The following is an 18,835-nucleotide window of genomic DNA, read 5'->3' as shown; positions in this document are numbered from 1 at the left end:
GATGTTGTGAGAATCTTTAAGCTCAACATTTTAGTTGTTTATGGATCACAAACCTATTGAACATAAATACACCAAACAATATGTTCCCACCACCAAAGGAGAGTAAGATAAAACAAAATGTTAGTAGATAAAGTGCTAAAGCGAACAAAAGAACAAAATCTCCTTCATGAAGGAGGGAAACAGCTGACTAAATATATGATAGTTTGCCAAAAACCAGATTCCAAATAAACACTAATTTTGTGTAACGCCTTTTACGGCTTTCTTTTTTTCTTTTTTAAATTTTAACAACGCATTGTGTTCTGCATCCTGTAGACCACTGCCAATCAATCTCGTGCCGTGTCTCCTGTACAGTACAGAATGAGTTCAGGTAGTCAAATCTGCATAAATCTTCGATCGCTAACAGCGTGACTCTGAAGAGCTGTCCTGTGTGTTTGTAAGTTTTCTCCCAACAAACACAAAAATGTCAAACACAATAAGAAAAGTGTATAAAGTGTGTAGTGATGGGTTTTACAGCCTTAAAACATCTATAATAACTGTAAAAAATTAAAGTTGGTTATTATTTATTTTTTTTTTTTTTACGTAACTCCCGCGATAAACGAGGGACTACTGTACCTGGTTATTATGAAAATCTTACATGAGTAAGAGATTTTCTTTCCTCCTGTACAGCATTATATGTTTTCTGTACAGCTTCTGAAAGTGACTCTGAATCTTTAGCTGCATCATTTCCAATTACACCTCCCATTATTCCTCCTGCAGTTGCTGCTCCAACCAAGCCTACTGCTCCAGCAGCTACTAATGCATTCTGTTGCTGTGCAGCTGGCACAAATCTGGAAAGCTTTGTTGCGACATTCACCAATTGTGGGTTCTTCACAGCTTTGATAGCAAATTCAGCCAATGTTACTACACCGAAAAAAGCACCTAGCAAAGCTCCTGTTCCAATCCCTGCCATTTGGATCAGAAACCTATTGATCACATTAGTTTTAGCCTGGTTTCTGATCTCTTCTGGGGTTTTATCTGGCATTGACTGTCTTATGTGTTCTTCCTGTTCTCGTATTGTCGTCTCCAAATGTTGCAGCATTGTATTTGTGTAGTAGCCTCCGTTTTTTTCCACCACCATTTTTTCTATTGTTTTCAGCAACTCCTCCAGCTGGAACTGGTTGCTCCTGTAGTTATTTGGCTGGTTGTTGTTCCAGTGTTTGTTATCAAAGACGTGGCACCGACCACTACACTTTGACACCAGATCACTCAGATTCTTGTTCTGACTGACAAAATCTTCAATTTTTAAATTTTTCTCAAGCTGTTCACCGTGAGTGAAAACAACAACTGCATATTTTAGAGCTTCATCTGAGAAACACTGACATATCTTAGTGATGACAGCCTGCTCGTGCTCTGTGAATTTATCCACTCGAAGCACAATGAGAAAAGCATGAGGCCCAGGAGCACACTCTGTCATACAGCTCATTATCTCAGAGTTCAAATCCACCTCAGACCTTCCTGTGTCAAAGAAACCAGGGGTGTCGATCAGAGTGATGCTTCTTCCACTGACTGTTTTGGTTTCTGTTTGGCATTTCATTGTTCCAGAGTTTGGAGAGGCATAAGTGGCAAAAAGCTCCTCTCCAAGAATGGTGTTACCCAGGTGACTTTTCCCAGATCCAGTTTTTCCCAGCAGGACCAGCCTCATTGTTGTTGACTCTAGAGGAGGAAGTTGACTCTGTTAAGTACATTTGTTTCTTACTTTTGCTGCCTTTAAAATACTTTTTGGTCATGGTTTGAGGTTTAAAATAGGAAGCAGATTTTACAGTATAGGCTTAGTCAGACACAGAGTCAATACTAAAGAATAAGAGGAGAATGCAGTTTGCTATTAGGTCAAGCTTTTGGTCGGTTATTATAAATATCCAGAGTACTTGTGGGTTTCAGGTTGTTGACCACTGTCACTGTTGGTGTGAGAACAGATGGGTCTGTAGCAGGAGGGATAATATGAGACCTGAACACTAAATGATAATTAGGTCAAGCTATTAGGTCAAGCTTTTGTTCAGTCTTTGGAGGGTTAATGCAAGACTGTCTGAATCCTCCAAACTTTCGGGTATTTGAGCTGTTGTCCAAATGCTGTGTATTTTGTACACTGTGATGGACTGAGTGTCTTTTATATTCTCTAGCTGATGTAGTAATTCCCTGTTGATGTTTTAGATGTCTCTTTTTTAACTCAAGACTTTTAGATGCCCAAAAGGAAAAAAACAGATAAAATAAAAAACACTGTTTTGATTCTTAGTTGTATATATTTTCCTACACTCACCTTGGTCTGGGTCTTTGTGGTGAAAATCTTCAGTGAATTTGTCATTTTGGACAGAGCCAAATGTCTGTAAAGACAACAAATTAACAGCATTAGTAACAATTTCTGTACAGTATATTATTACACATAATACTGGGGTCAGATGAGACTGTCCCTGCTGACTGATATTGGCAAATGAGATGGTAAATGAGCTTTTACTATTGGAACATATTTGATTACTATATTCAGAGTTTCTTTTTTTAAGCACAAATCAATATAAGAATTTGGTGTTGGTGGCATTCTTCGACTCTCAGCGTCGTAATTCTCAGTAGTTGAGTTTTAGGGAAAAGTGCTATGTCATAACCTCGTGTGTCTCCTCATCATCGGGGTGAATGACGATGCGGATCAGAAATGATGTGATGCCTGCTCGTTCCTCTTCAAATACATAAACTTCCTCCTTTAACACTCTCTCCACTTCACTGACAGGAAACTGCAGGGCCATCCCAGCACCGAGGACGGGAAGAGCGACAGATGTGAATCCTTTCTTCTCACAAGAAGACAGTATTGTGTTGATGTTCATTCGAAGAACCTATAGAACATAACAATATTGGATTATGACAAATGGCTTCATTAAAAAATGTCCTCACAAACAGAAAGAATAATAAAATCACTCCTTTACTATCTCACCTGGACTGCAACTCCGTCTGGGTCACCATCCCAGGGAACGAGATTGAGGAAGAAGACTGCATTAGACTGAAGTCCAGGTAAGCCCTCCAGCAGTACTGAGTCACCAGGCATTGTTTCATCTTCTGCTTCCTTTCTAAACCTTGTGGTCAGCTGGGGTCCAGCTACTTCAAACAAAGCATTTCCAACACGGGTAGACAGAGGATCGTGGCCAACCATAGGAGACACCAAAGCATCCACCTAGGACAAGAGCAGGCAATTTAGAAAATGTGTTTTATGTAAATTGGAGATTATGTATCGAAATTTAAAGAGCGAGACCACGCCTCCAAATACTCTGCTTCTGGGTCTATTGGTTCCCCCAGTTCTGCAAGCTGTTCATTCTCGTTTACGTGTCCCACCCTCCCTTCCCTTTTTAATTCTTTAACTTCTTCACTTCTGTTTAGTACAAGGGGATCTGCCAGGCATGGGAGCCGTTGCCAGTTCCCTTCGAGGCCTTCCCCAAACCACAGCTCAATTCATGTCCAAACATTCATCTTTACCTACTAAAACACTGTCAAACCTAAAATGAGGATGTGGGCCCAGCTAGTGAATGATCAATTTAAACTAACTAACTTGTGTTGGTGTGATCTATCTTATCAGCAACGTTTCTCACCTGTTGGCTCTCGATCGATCCCTGAATAACCTCCATGTGGACTCTGCCTACAGGAGCTCTGGCAGTGGCTCCTCTTGCTGTATCTTCATCAGGTGTATCTATCCCTTGGAGAAGCCTGTCACATGCTTCCTGCATGGCCCTCACTGCTTCCTCTCTGTTATCAATCAGGATGATTTTGCTCACACTTCGACCTCCCACACTGCCAAAGTCCTTCACAGCAGCAACAGTTGCCTCAGTGCACACAGTGAGAGGAACCCCAGAGACACCTGAGCTGATACAAGGAATGGCTATGGACTGAAACTCCATTATTTCAGAAAACTTTAAAGCAGAATGCACAGTTTTCTCCACTAACATCTTATCTCTCTTACTTGGTTTTCCACCTGATGGCACAACTGCATGAAGCAGTTTCTTGCACTTTAAGTTACCCCCTGTGGTCACTACTATTTCTCCTATGGAAATTTTCCCAAAACACTTCACTAATTCATCGCTCTCTCTCTGTATTTCAGGACCACCAGCTCGACTCAGTGCAGCAGCAACACCTTCAGAGTGCTCCAAGTCCTGATTGGCTGCATTTACCAGAGCATCAGCGTGTTGCTTGGTGATGTCACCCTGACACACAAACACCTGGAGCCCATCACAAAGGCTGTAGCTAGCAATGGTTGTGCTTTCCTCACTCAAACTCAGAGATGCCATATTGTCACGTAAACTTGAAGGCTGCTCGATGTCTAACAACCTGGCATGAACCAGAGACAGTTCTCCAACAACAACAGCCATCCCAGACTCATCTGTGTACACCTTCACCTCACCTGCAGTCTGACAAGAGCTGCTGGACTGAACCAAAGCTTCAACTTTGTCAGGGTTTACCTCATAATGGCAAAAGTAGCCACCAAAGAGAGCATCTACCTCAGCTTTCCAATCACTAACTTCATCTGCAGCACCAGGTTGAGCGAGCCTCCTGACTAAAACTCTCCCCTCCTCACAGTAAAGTTCAGCAGAGCAGGCTAAACAGGCAAGCATGTTCTCAAGTTCTTGCTGAGCATGTGGACATTCTTTCAGGTAACGAAGGAGATAATTATCAACATGTAGTTCATACTCTTCATCACTTGGTGGAAGAGACGAGGCAGGAATGTTCTCAGAAGTCTGTGCCTGGGAAGACATGTAAACCACCTTACTTATGTGTACACACACATATATATATATATATATTGAAAATACGATTATTTTCAAGGGGCTCAAACCGGCAACCTTCTGATTACAAGGCGATCTGCCAACGCTTGAGCCACGATCGCCCTAAATAACAGTAATAATAATTATTATTCGATGTAAAAAAAAGTTTATAAGAATCATTTTATATATTTTTCCATAGCATTACATTTGAGTTTAACAGTTCAATCTTTCAAATGACGGACAAATATTTGTGAAATTATGATACATTTGTGAATGTATTTTAACAATTTAAATATGCATATGTACAGACAAATACATTAAAAAAAACAATAAAATTATGTTTTATTACATTTACAATGATTTTACATTAATTTACATTTGAAATGTAAAATCACAGTCTATTTATGTAAATTTAATGATATTCTAGAAGAACAGTACAAAACTGTAAAATACACAGAAAAATAATTTCATATTACATTTTTTTACAGTGTAGATATATATATATATATATATATATATATAGATAGATAGATAGATAGATAGATAGATAGATAGATAGATAGGAAGAAAGCAAAGTCTGCTTATATTAATATTATAATCAAATGGACAATGCTGATTCTATATGGATCCATAAAACTGTCAAAGATCTTGATTAAATCAAAACATGAAATTTACCTCTGCTGGAGTGGAAGTAGGGGTGATGAAATGAGAGGTGTCATCACTTTCCAGACTTTCTCGGACTGTGATCACCAAACGACAATCTTCAAGCTCCAAAACATGCTCTGATCTCTGAAGAACTCGCTGCTGATCTATAAATAGATCTCAAGTTACAACCTGAGTTTCATGTAGAATTTATTTTTATGTGACTTATTTTCGTTTTTATGTTTCTTTTTTCCTTCTTCTTTATTCTTATCTTTTCACCCACTGTCGGCTGCTGATCAACAAATGTTGTGTAATATTAGGTTTCGCTTTCCGGACAGACTTTTGTTTTGCGTTTCCTTTCTTACGTGTCCCATTGCCACCATTAACTCACTTGTGAAAGTATAATAGCTCCTAAACAGCAAAAACTTTCTGATACGGTTACTGAGACAAAATATAATCATTGATTAAAATAATAAATGGTCATTTAGAGACTTCGACTACTGTATGATATTTCGTGCATAAGAAAGTCCGTACATTATAAAATAGGTAAATATATTTACCTATTAAAATTCATAATAAACCTACCTTTTTTATTTCGGAAAGCAACACTGTAGAGGTTTTCGTCCACTGTGGTGACCGGTCCGCACTCTCCTCCGCCCGATTTGCGGCGAATACCGAAGTATTTTTGTACTCTCGTCAGATGTTCTTCTTTAAGACTCTCACACTCAAAGAAAACCGGGTGCTGGGTCTGATCAGCCATCATCCCGCTGTAAATGAACCAAACATAAGCAGCGATTTGTAAGAGCTCAGCACTCTCTGATCGGAGTAAAGGACTGATCCTGCAAGCTTCGTCAATGTGCACAAACACCTTTGTGCGTCATAAAGGTCACATGATTAAACAAACGCGCCTGCAGGTGATGTTAAATTTAGAACAGTAATAACTACACCTTTGTGGTAAACCAGTCTTCCAAAGCTCCCCGTACCGAAACCATCTAAAACCAGTTTCTTCATCCAAGTACGTTTATTAAATGCCTCTGTAATGACTAATTTTGTTTTTTAACACTTTTAAAACTAGTTGTTCACAAGAGCCAGAACAGCAGGATACTACAAAAAAAACAGACATCCGCAGAGGTAAACACGTGCCGCTTCTAAATAGATTTTGCCAAAGATATCAACATGTTTTGGTAAGAACAATGCTCTCTCTTTAGAAAAGCCATTCATTATCGTGCCACAGTTCTCCGCTCTAGTTTTCACACATCATATTCACTTTTTACATCTCACTCACTCACGCACACCAACACATGCACCCAACAGACCATTTTAACATGGCCAAGCCGGTCCTTACATCCCATTTTTCCTCCGTCCTACTTGACGCTGTGGTTGACTGATGATGAGGGGACGGGTTAACTGAATCTCGAACAACGGGGCTGCTGGCTATGGTCGGGAGGCATTCGTCCGTGGGGTGGATGTGGATAGATGAGTGTGTCTGTGCAGTTTCTGTGTGTGTGAGTGAGTAGGCCTGGGTCTGGGGCTCGCTGGACCTTGATCCCTATGCCCACATAGCAGACAGGTTTGGCCTGGATCTGGTGTCAAGCCGGCACTGCTGGCTGACTTCTGGCATGGTAAGTGGTATGTCATCCAGATATGGGCCAGGCCTGGCGTAGATGGCACTGTTTACGTAATGGCATGCCACATCTGGCCCGATTATGGTTCGGTTTATGTGGCCCAGGCTCATAGAAAACAGGTCTGGCCCGGATCCGGCATCAAGCTGGCACTTCTGACTGGTGTCATGGCAGAGTGTATGTCAACCAGATATGGGCCAGGTCTGGCAATGATGCCACTGTTTATGTTCCTATTTTCCTATTTTAGTTAGAAGAGCCAAATTCCATGTTGCAATACTATACTGCTATGGTAGCCAATGTTTCAAATGCAGGTTTGACAGGTTTGTGAGTTTACACTTTATCGAAAACCTAGTGACGGTTTACTAATTTTTACCACTGGGCAGCTGTAGCTCAGGAGGTAGAGCAGGTCACCTAGTGATGGGAAGGTTAGTGGTTCGATCCCTGCTTCTGCCATTCTGCATGTCTAGAGTATGAATGTCATTAGGAAGCACCCAGTTTAGCAAAAGTGTGTGGTTGGGTGAATGTGGCATGTTGTATAGAGCACTTTGAGTAGTCAGGCCATTCACTGTTGGAACAGGGTATTGTCTTGTTACTTCTGCACTATTATGTTCTGGCACATGCTGTTATTACATGGCTCGAAAGGGCTGTCATTCTTTGCGGTATGTGGGCCATGTGTAAGGAGATCTGGGCCATACCAATTTTGCTGTGTGGGATGGGACATTGTTATAGTGCTCCTCCCCGTTGTGTGGTTCGTTGTGTGGTGGGGGATCCGCTGGGTTTTGAGTCATTCTCATGGGTTTGTGGCCCCGTCCTCGGCTAGTGCTGTGTGAGCACTAGTGCACTGAGTGAAAACATATGCAATAATCTCATTACTTTTAAAATTAGGGTGTTAATTATATCAGAAAAACTCATGTTTAATCATTACTGTAAAGATAAGATCACAATATCTAAATCAAGGCTGATACTTAATTCCTTGCAGCCTTAAGTCAATACGCACATGCATCATAACCTAAGCATACATCTAAAAAACTAATGTCTAAAAAACTAAGCTACTTAACATACATCTAAAAAACTAATGTCCATACCAGTAACATCTTCAAGGGATGCCATGAGCTGAACATGACCTTCTCTCTTCCAAAGATTGTAGCTTGTAGTCAGTTTTAGTCAGCTGTTGGTCACTCTTAATCTTTTTGTTTTGTTAATTTTATTCATTGTAGATCTTATTGTCTATTTTACTAATGTTTTATATGTTTTATATATGCTGATTTATTTTCATCTTCTTTTTCATTTGTATTGTATTTATTTCATTGTTATTTATATTTATTTATTTTTGTCTGCTTCATGTATGGTTTTTAACTGCTATCTGTGTTTTATTATTGGAAAGCACTTTGGTCAACTTTGTTGTTTTTTAAAGTGCTATATAAATAAAGTTGGATTGGATTGGATTACAATCCATGATGAACATATCTTTTTGATTTCTGAAAGCAGTAAAGTAGATTTTGTCTCTCACTCTCATAGTGGTCTCCTAAACTGTGGTGAATATGGAAATATTTTCATAAAATACAAAGCAATTAGTGAGAGCTCTGCACTCTCATATGAGACTGAAGGTTTCATCCTGCGAGATGAGTTGTATGTATACATGCAAAACTAATTATGATTTCAGGACAATTTTCAACCTTCCTTTTATCTCAGAAGTTTTTGAAAGAGTAGTTATAAAACAGCTATCAGATCATCTGCAGAGAAATTGTTTATTTGAAGAGTTGCAGTCGGGTATCAGAGCCCATCACAGTACACAAACAGCTTTAGTGAAAGTTATAAATGATCTTCTTATGGCCTCTGACAGTGGACTCATCTGTGTTAATTTATTACAGTGATTATAGCATGTTGTAGGTATTGAAGGTACGACACTGCAGTGGTTTGAATCCTATCTATCTAATAGACTCCAGTTTGTTCATGTAAATGGGGAATCTACTTTACATTATGGATTTCCACATGGTTCTGCGATAGGACCAGTTCTGTTTACAATATGCATACACATACTTGAATAATCAGGTCCCATCTTATCTTTAAGGTCTCACCGCACTTCGGTCTCGCACTGCAGGCTTACTTGTGGTTCATAGAGTAGAATCAGAGGCCCCTCTTCAGGAGACAAGACACTATCTCTACTTTTTAGATTCAGCTTAAAACTTTCCTTTTGGATAAAGCATATGGTTAGGGCTAAATCAGGTGAAACCTAATTAGTTTTGCTGCACTAGGCATATGCTCCTTGGGAATTCCCGTTTATTAGCGTTTATTTAGTGTTTATTCTTCACTAACCTTTTCCACGTACTGTTTATACACTTCTCTGCATTTAATCGTTAGTTATTTTTAATCTGTCTCGTCTTCACAGCTTGCCTTTTGTCGTGTCTTCCTCCCCAACTGTTCACAGCAGATGGCCACACCTCCCTGAGGCTGGTTCTGCCTGAGGTTTCTTCCTGTTTTTCATTTCCACTGTTGCCAGCGTTTGCTCATAAGAGGTCCGTTTTTTTCCCTGTATTATTGTAGTGTCTTTACCTTACAATACAAAGAACTTTGAGAAGACTGTTGTTGTGATTTGGGATTATGTAAATAACACTAAAGATTGAACTAAAAATTGAAATATGGGCCATATGACCAATTACTGTGCATGCTGGTAATGATACACTCAACAAAATTTCAAGAAGTGTCTCAATCCTGAGTAAAGTAAAACACATTCTGGACCACAAATCACTCCACATTCTCTACTGTTCCCTGATTGCACCGTATTTGAATTACTGTGCAGAGGTGTGGGGCAATACTTACAAATGTTCGCTATCATCAATCTTTATATTACAAAAAAGGGCCATAAGGATAATCCATAAAACCGGTTACAGAGATCATACAAATCCACTATTCTTAAAATCAAAAATTCTCAAATTCACAGATCTGGTTCATTTTCTCACTGCACAAATTATATATAAAGCAATAAATAACCTGCTTCCTGACAATATTCTAAAAATGTTTTCTAAAAGGGAACGGGGATACAATTTGAGGGGGGAATTAAATTTAAAACATCCTCGTATCCGTACAACATTAAAAAGTTTTTGCATCTGTGTGTGTGGAGTGAAACTGTGGAACAGACTAAGTAAAGATATAAAGCAATGTCCGAGCATGACACAGTTTAAAAAGCGGTTTAAGGAGATGGTTTTTACAGGGTACAGGGAAGAGGTAGAGATTTGATAGGGTGTTCTTGTCTAATATTTTCATGTGTGTGCGGGTGCACGGGTATGTTGGTATGGGTATATATATATATTTGTAGGTTGTGTATCCTTTGAGGTGTTAATGGGGTTATTGAAAATGTGTATATGTGCGTATGTGTAAATACGTATGTATGGATAGATAGAAACATATATGTATATATATTTTAAAAAAAAGAAAAAAAAGAAGAAGAATTAAAAAAAAATAAATACACATGACATATAATGTGATTGCAAGGAGGTATTTCTGGAGTCTATAAATTACTAGATAGTGGAAAAGGGGTGGGATTAAATAAGCTCATGCTTCTTCCTGCTCCTTTTTGAACATGACAGATATTTGTAGTTGTGGTTGCTCGTTTTCTTTTTTGTTTTGCTTTGTTTATTTGTCTCTTTTAATTCTATGTTGTTGTACTTTTTAACATGTTCAAAATAAAGATTCAATCAATCAATCAATCAATCAAAACTCAAAAATTCACAATGACAAAAGTTCATGTTTTTCCACGGGCAAAATTTCAGGCAGGGAAACATAGTTGCTGCACTTTGTTGGCAACACTCTGGCAGTTTTTTAGCCCCTCTAAATGTCCTTTCTTCACGCCTTTACTTCCTCAGTGTCTCATGTTAATCACAACATGTAAGTGCAGTACAACAATAACAAAACTATGACATGGAGGGAAAAAATCTCAAAACAAAACAAATGGGCAATGGAAAACCTTGTCAGAAATTAGTGCTTTTATTGCTTAATAGGTCATCTTTGATCTGTCAATCACATCACCAATATATCATACACATTTCAAGTAGTTCTATCAATATCAGATCGTTTACAATTAAGTAAAAATTGAGATTTGACAATATCAGAAAAAAAACGAAAACAAAACCTAATTTCTTCAGTGGTTGTAGTCTGTGCCATAAACAGTCTTGTCCTTTATATGGACAAGACAAAATAATGAGGCACCAGGGAGATCAAGCAACAACCTCACAAAGAAAACAAGCATACTGACAGACTTTGTGAGAATTAAAGCTCATAGTTTTACTTTTTAAGGACCACAAACCTATTGAACATAAATCTCTCATAAACACACCAAAGAATATGTTCCCACCACCAAATGGCAGTCAGGCAAAAAAAGTGTTAAGTGCTAAAGTGGCTAAACAACAAAACCCTCCTATCTAACGGACTGGACTTTTCTCTACCGCCTTCTAAATATTTAAACATTATATATAGTGTAACAACATCAAGAGGTAATAAAATAATCAAATGTTCACATAAATATCTGATTATTATGAAAACCTTACATTATGTGAGTGAGAGATTTTCCTTTTTCTTCTACAGCCTTATATGTTCTCTGTACAGCTTCTGAAAGTGACTCTGCATCCTTAGCGGCTTCATTTCCAATGACACCTCCCATTACTCCTCCTACTCCTACAGCTGCTGTCAAGCCTACTGCTCCAGCAACTACTAGTGCTTTTGGTTCGTGTGCAGCTGGTACACGTGCTAATGTAGAAAGCTTTTTTGTGACATTCATCAGTTGTGGGTTCTTCACAGCTTTGATAGCAAATTCAGCCAATGCTACAACACCAAAAAAAGCACCGAGCAAAGCTCCTGTTGCAATCCCTGCCATTTGGATCAGAAACCTGTTAAACACATCTGTTTTAGCCTGGTTTCTGATCTCTTCTGGGGTTTTATCTGGCATTGAGTGTCTAATGTGTTCTACCTGTTTCTGTATTGCTGTCTCCACATTTTGCAGCGTTTTATTTGTGTAGTAGCCTCCGTTTCTTTCCACCACCACTTTTTCTATTGTTTTCAGCAACTCCTCCACCTGGAACTGGTTGCTCCTGTAGTTATTTTGCTGGTTGTTGTTCCAGTGTTTGTTATCAAAGACGTGGCACCGACCACCACACTTTGACACCAGATCACTCAGATTTTTGTTCTGACTGACAAAATCTTCAATTTTCATCTTTTTCTTGAGCTGGTCACCGTGAGTGAAAACAACGACAGCATATTTTAGAGCTTCATCTGAGAAATACTGAACTATCTTAGTGACGACAGCCTGCTCGTGCTCTGTGAATTTATCCACTTGAAGCACAATGAGAAAAGCATGAGGCCCAGGAGCACACTCTGTCATACAGCTCATTATCTCAGGCTTCAGATCTTCCTCAGACCTTCCTGTGTCAAACAAACCAGGGGTGTCGATCAGAGTGATGCTTCTTCCACTGACTGTTTTGGTTTCTGTTTGGCATTTCATTGTTCCAGAGTTTGGAGAGGGGTAGGTGGCAAAGAGCTCCTCTCCAAGAATGGTGTTACCCAAATCACTTTTCCCAGATCCAGTTTTTCCCAGCAGGACCAACCTCATTGTTGTTGACTCTAGAGGAGAACAGTCACTCTGTTAAGTACATTTCTTTCTTACTTTTGCTGCCTTCGAAATACTTTTTGGTCAGGGTTTCAGGTTTGAAACAGAATCAACAGTCAAAGTCAAACTTCTTTATATAGCACATGTAAAAACAACAACTGTGACCAAAGTGCTGCAAATTTAAAACAATCAAAAGATATAAAAGTAGGAAGCTGTGATGCAATTTAAGAAAAAAAACAACAACATTAAATTAGAAGATTTCAGGAAGAAATAAGGCAAATAAAAGTAGTACAAACTTATTCTGATTTAAAAGTCAAGTATAAAAGTGGGTTTTTTAAAAAAGGTTTTGAAAGTGTCTAATGTCTGAGAGGTCATGATCACTGTTCCCTCTAAGCTGCACATGTGCACAATTGCGCACTGCTGGCACGGTCTTTGCGCACAGAAAAAAAAAGTCTAACCTGAATTGAAATTAAAATTAAAACTTTAACAATTCTGTTTTGCAGTGTTAGTCAGTAAGTGACTGGCTTCTCCAGTATGGGATTAGAACGATGACACCTTATCCCATAGTTCAGCCAATAATGCGATTCACATGCGTACATACGCAGCTAATCAACGTCGTTGACAGTCTATGACAGCGTCCTTATGTGCCGACACCGGTGTTTTAGCTAACAAAGCAGCGTGGCTGATGTGGAGTGAAGCCACGTTAATGACAACGTGGACAACCATTGGAGATGTGAGCAGGACAAACGGAACAATTGACGGAAAAAGTGTTGACTTTATACCAGTTTTTAAATTGTGTAAATAGGCCACGTATAAGCAGAGTTATGATAAAAAAATATGCAATGTTTGTTTTTCTTCCTGAATACTATCGTTGTTTATATTTACTGCGGGAAGAAACAGTAAAATGGTGTTTTATAAGGAAAACGCTCAAAAGCGCTCTCCACATGTGAGCAAAAAACAAACCTCCCGCCCCTCCAGCCTTGGTGGAAAAAATGTACCATGTGGACCAATCATATCACCAATTATATGGCATTTAGTTGTTTAGGAAAGGGGGAGTTTTAGGAGTGACGGCGGTGTTTTGAGATGTGAGAGATTTGTGACGTTTAGCGCAAATCTTGTGTAGTTAGTGTGTAGTGTAGTCAATAGTTTTGTTGTGTGTGTCAGAACAATGAGGCGACTGCTGAATGCTACAGGTGTTACAGGAGTGATACATCTCCTGTTGTCAGGCCTGCAGGTATCAGGCTGTTGTTCTCCTTTATCTCATAGTGGACAGAAATTATTTTCTGGAGTGGCACAAATAATTTGTGTGGCATCAGATTTGATGCAGGACAGCTGATTGTTCTGTAAATAGTTTGAAATGTTTATTTAAAAAAACGCCTTGGCTGCATTTTTAGGTAAACAACTGCAAAAAACGTTGTTGTTTGCATAACTCAGTAACTTTTTGAAGAAGTAACTATATAATTAATTGCCCAGCATTGGTCATTATATACTGTATTTTGCAGACAGAGAGTTACAGACTCTCTCCCAGACCACAGACTCATAATACAAGTCAGAACTTTATTTAAAAAAAAAAAAAAAAAAAAAAAAGTTGTGTTTTCAAAGTTGGAGTTCAGGTTATTTTTACTTCCAATAGTGTTGACATACTACACAGGTCATGAACAAGAGGTTGTTTTTTTAAAATTTTCACTGTAAGTGGGCTAAAGCAGTTAATTAAAAGTACAGGGTGGGCCATTTATATGGATACACCATAATAACGTGGGAATGGTTGGTGATATTAAAGTCCTGTTTGTGGCACATTAGTATATGTGAGGGGGCAAACTCCTCAAGATGGGTGGTGACCATGATGGCCATTTAGAAGTCAGCCATCTTGGATACAACTTTTTCAATAGGAAGAGGGCCATGTGACACATCAAACTTATTGGTAATGTCACAAGAAAAACAATGGTGTGCTTGGTTTCAACGTAACTTTATTCAGAAAGGATAATATGAGACCTGAATACTAAATGATAAGAGGAGAACATTGTTTGCTGTTAGGTGAAGCTTTTGGTCAGTCTTTGGAGGGTTAATGCAAGACTGTCTGAATCCTCCAAAATACTGGGTGTTTGAGCTGTTGTCCAAAGGCTGTCTATTTAGTATCATTTGATGGACTGAATGTTTTTTATATTCTACATCAGATGTTGTAATTTCCTGTTGATGTTTTATTATGGTCTCTTTTTTAAAAGATTTTTTTAACAAAAAGAATCAAATTGTTATTTATGTTTAAAAAAGCACTGTCTGGATTCTTATCTGTGGATATTTTCTACACCTACCTTGATCTTGGTCTTTATTTTGAACATCTTCAGTGAATTCTTTATTTTGGACAGAGCCAAATGTCTGCAAAGACAACAAATTTCCAGCATTAGTAATGATTCCTGTATATACTGTATATATTGCAGAGGAAACAATAGCTGATTGGTTAATGATTGTGTATACAGTATGTTTCCAAGTTAAAGTCAAATCAGGTTTGTGAAGCCTCCTTGCTGCAAGCCTCCAATCTGAGCAAGCCTCCTTGCTGCTTTGAAAAATAAAATATGAAGGATAAACCAAATATTGGGGTCAGATGAGACTGTTCCTGCTGACTGATATAGGAAAATGAGCTTTTCCAATTGTGACATATTTGATTAATATATTCTGAGTTTCTTTGTTTTCTAAGGATAAGGAATGGTGGCATTCTTCAACTCTCAGCATTTGTCGGTAGTAGATTTTTAGGGGAAAAAAAATTGTTCCATTACCTTGAGTGTCTCCGCGTCATCAAAGTGAATGACGATGCGGATCAGGAATGGTGTGATGCCTGTTCGCTCCTGTTCAAATATGTGCATTTCCTCTGTTAACACCCTCTTCACTTCACTGTCAGGAAATTTCAGAGCAATCCCAGCACCAATGACGGGAAGAGCGACAGATGTGAATCCTTTTGTCTCACAGGAAGATAGGATCTTTCTGATGCCCATTCGAAGAACCTATAGTGGGTAAAAATACTAGATTATGGCAAATGACTCCATTAAAAGTGTCCTCACAAACAAGCAGTATAATAAAATCCCTCCTTTACTATCTCACCTGGACTGGCACGCCGTCTGGGTCACCATTCCAGGGAACAAGATTGAGGAAGAAGACTGCATTAGACTGAAGTCCAGGTAAGCCCTCCAGCAGTACTGAGTCACCAGGCATTGTTTCATCTCCTGCTTCCTTTCTAAACCTTGTGGTCAGCTGGGGTCCCGCTACTTCAAACAAAGCATTTCCAACACGGGTAGAGTGAGGATTATGGCCAACCATAGGAGACACCAAAGCATCCACCTAGGACAAGAGCAGGAGATTTGGTGGGTTTAGAAAATGTGTTTTATTGTGAGTTGTGATTTATCTTAATTACAGCAGCATTTTTCACCTGTTGGCTCTCGATTAGTCCCTGAATAACCTCCATGTGGACTCTGCCTCCAGGAGCTCTGGCAGTGGCTCCTCTTGCTGTATCTTCATCAGGTGTATCTATCCCTTGGAGAAGCCTGTCACATGGTTCCTGTATGGCCCTCACCGCCTCCTCTCTGTTATCAAACGGGATGACTTGGCTCAGACTTTAACCTCTCACACTACCAAAGTCCTTCACAGCAGCAACAGTCACTTCAGACTCTTCCCAGATACATCTGTGTACACCTTCACCTCACAGTCTGAGGAGAGCTGCTGGACTGAACCAAAGCTTCAACTTTGTCAGGGTTTACCTCATAATGGCACAAGTAGCCACCAAAGAGAGCGTCTACCTCAGCTTTCCAATCACTAACTTCATCTGCTGCACCAGGTTGAGCGAGCCTCCTGACTAAAACTCTCCCCTCCTCACAGTAAAGTTCAGCAGAGCAGGCTAAACAGGCAAGCATGTTCTCAAGTTCTTGCTGAGCATGTGGACATTTAAGTAACTAAGATAATTATTAACATGTAGTTCATACCCGTCATCGCTTGGCAGAAGAGATGAGGCAGGAATGTGCTCAGGAGTCTGTGATTGGGAAGACATGCAAATGAGAACAGCTATCAATTTGTAGCAAACCCCTGCTTACATTAATATTATAATACAATGGACAATGTTCATTTCATAAGGATGCATAAAACTATTAAAAATCTAGATAAACAAAAACGTGAAATTTACCTCTGCTGGATTGGAAGTGGGGGTCATGAAGTGAGAGGAGGTAGAATTTTCCAGACTTTCTCGGACAGTAAACACAACACCACAATGTTCAATCTCCAAAACGTGCTTTGATCTCTGAAGGACTCTCTGCTGATCTGTAGACACATATCTCAAATTACAGACTGAATTTATTATATAACTTTAACTCTTTCTTTTCGTTTTCTTTGCCCTTCTTTGTTCTTTTTTCTCCTCTTTTCACCCACTGCCAGTTTGGTAGAAACTATAATTCAGTGGTCAAATCAAAATCAAATTTGTTGTCACACCACATTACTGGTGCACTGGTACAGCACATGTGAGTGAAATTCTTGTGTGCAAGCTTCACAAGCTACCGAGACAGTACATAGCACATATGAAGTATGTCCAATACAATATATTGCTGACTTCCACTTTAAAGCCTTTACAACTCATTTCACTGTATCTACTAAAACACATTCAAACAGCAAATACTATTAAAAAAAACAACCGTATTTGCAATAATATTGTCATCTCATAGTAGCTCTCTCCCTCTAAACAGCCCACTCACAGAGGAAAGAGTTCAAATGTGACGGTGGGAAATCAGAGTTTCCCGAATTCCCTGAACTCAGCATTGAGGCAGCTGCTGATCACCGAAAACGAAACTTAACGTTGCATAACAAGTTTCGCTTTCCAGACAAACATTTGGTTTACGTTTCCTTTCTCACTACTCCCACCCACAGCTGTACTTCAACGGTGAAAATATAATATTTCTTAAACAGCTGAAACCTTTCTGTTACGGCTATTTTAACCGAGAAATGATAATAATATTTCGTGCATAAATAAATCTATTTATATATATATAAAATATACATTTTAATAATAAATATAGAACGCATGATAAACTTACCTTTTTTATTTTGGAAAACCACGCTGTAGATGTTTGCGTCCACTCTCGTCAGTTGTCCGCAATCTCCTCCGCCTGATTTGCGACGATTACGGAAATAATTTTGTAATCTCGTCAGATGTTCTTCTTTAAGACTCTCGCACTCAAAGAAAACCGGGTGCTGGTAAAGATCTGCCATCATCCCGCTGTAACCGAACCAAACATAAGCAGCGATTTGTAAGAGCTCAGCACTCTCTGATCGGAGTAAAGGAGTGATGATCCTGCAAGGCTTCCTCCGACAATCACGTTTGTGCGTCACATGACCAAACAACAGCGCACGCCCAATGATGAATTTACAACAGTGATAACTCCTTTTTAGTAACTCAGTCTACAAGACGTTAGAAAGCTCACAGTAAACATCTTAAAACGAGTTTTTTACTCTTCCAAGTCTTGTTTTTTTAATAAATGCCTCCGCCTCTGTAATCAGTGATTTTGCTTATTAACACTTTGGAATACTGGTTGTTCACAAGAGCAATATTAGACTAACAGCAGGCTACTAAAAAGACACGCACAGAAGTAAACGTGCAATGTCTAAATAGATTACACTCCAGATGTCAACATGTTTGAAAAACAATAATGGTCTCGCTTTATAAAAACATTTCATCATATTTTCAATACACCCAGCTGTTTAAGTTATGACTGAAGATTTCAGTGAAAGCACAAATTAAACTTAGTCAAAACTCACTAAACACCACCACAATCTGGCCATAAAGCTTGTTAACAGCTCTCTAAAACCCTTTTAAGGTGTGGTACAAGGACAAACTGTGGTGCAGTGGTGAATACATTTGACTTGGAGTTCAATTCAAATCTAGCCTTGGGACATACGTCTTTGTACTCATGTACTAGGCGTACTCCTACTGCCTTTGTCAGTAGGAGATTATACATTGCTGAAAAGCGACGTGTGATTTTTTTTATGACTAATATCTTTGCTTATTTTGACAGACTAGTCAAGAGGATTAACAACAGGCATTGCATAAAATAAGTGACCTGCTTTGAAAGTATCTTGCAATGACTGTGTTTGCACCTACATGGTAACCAATACAGTTCTTTTTCAAAATATCTTTCTAACTGCTTTTTACACTTACTGACAGCCTCGAG

General features: G+C 39.0%; 2 protein-coding genes across 2 annotated transcripts; both read right to left on the bottom strand.

Annotated features, from left to right (window-relative positions):
- Positions 1 to 258: 258 nt before the first annotated feature.
- LOC146522346 (uncharacterized) lies at positions 259 to 8,163 on the bottom strand. Its single transcript, XM_085143497.1, has 7 exons — positions 6,000 to 8,163; positions 5,448 to 5,581; positions 3,606 to 4,745; positions 2,957 to 3,193; positions 2,634 to 2,858; positions 2,294 to 2,357; positions 259 to 1,692 (listed from the first exon to the last, which is right to left on the bottom strand). Exons 1-7 carry the CDS (start codon positions 6,175 to 6,177, stop codon positions 620 to 622), a joined length of 3,051 nt encoding a protein of 1,016 aa, XP_084999623.1. The 5' UTR covers positions 6,178 to 8,163; the 3' UTR covers positions 259 to 619.
- Positions 8,164 to 10,757: 2,594 nt separating this feature from the next.
- LOC146522345 (uncharacterized) lies at positions 10,758 to 18,093 on the bottom strand. The gene is made up of 8 exons (XM_085143559.1): positions 17,702 to 18,093; positions 16,801 to 16,934; positions 16,604 to 16,650; positions 16,054 to 16,207; positions 15,729 to 15,965; positions 15,407 to 15,631; positions 14,945 to 15,008; positions 10,758 to 12,649 (listed from the first exon to the last, which is right to left on the bottom strand). Exons 1-8 carry the CDS (start codon positions 17,877 to 17,879, stop codon positions 11,577 to 11,579), a joined length of 2,112 nt encoding a protein of 703 aa, XP_084999685.1. The 5' UTR covers positions 17,880 to 18,093; the 3' UTR covers positions 10,758 to 11,576.
- Between the last annotated feature and the right edge of the window lie 742 nt (positions 18,094 to 18,835).

The sequence above is a fragment of the Neolamprologus multifasciatus genome, chromosome 3, assembly GCF_963576455.1.
Source record: "Neolamprologus multifasciatus chromosome 3, fNeoMul1.2, whole genome shotgun sequence".
Classification (NCBI taxonomy): domain Eukaryota; kingdom Metazoa; phylum Chordata; class Actinopteri; order Cichliformes; family Cichlidae; genus Neolamprologus; species Neolamprologus multifasciatus.
This window is presented reverse-complemented; position numbering and strand designations above follow the sequence as displayed.

Bases quoted from the DNA above. Each gene is read 5' to 3' on its own strand.
- LOC146522345 (XM_085143559.1), bottom strand. From the start codon at position 17,879: ATGATGGCAGATCTTTACCAGCACCCGGTTTTCTTTGAGTGCGAGAGT. The intron at 16,651-16,800 runs GTAAATTTCACG...TCCCAATCACAG, and splicing joins CCACTTCCAATCCAGCAGAG to ACTCCTGAGCACATTCCTGC. The intron at 12,650-14,944 runs GTAGGTGTAGAA...GTTCTCCTCTAG, and splicing joins AAATAAAGACCAAGATCAAG to AGTCAACAACAATGAGGTTG.
- LOC146522346 (XM_085143497.1), bottom strand. From the start codon at position 6,177: ATGATGGCTGATCAGACCCAGCACCCGGTTTTCTTTGAGTGTGAGAGT. The intron at 4,746-5,447 runs GTAAATTTCATG...TCCCAGGCACAG, and splicing joins CTACTTCCACTCCAGCAGAG to ACTTCTGAGAACATTCCTGC. The intron at 3,194-3,605 runs GTGAGAAACGTT...CTCTTGTCCTAG, and splicing joins GATCGATCGAGAGCCAACAG to GTGGATGCTTTGGTGTCTCC.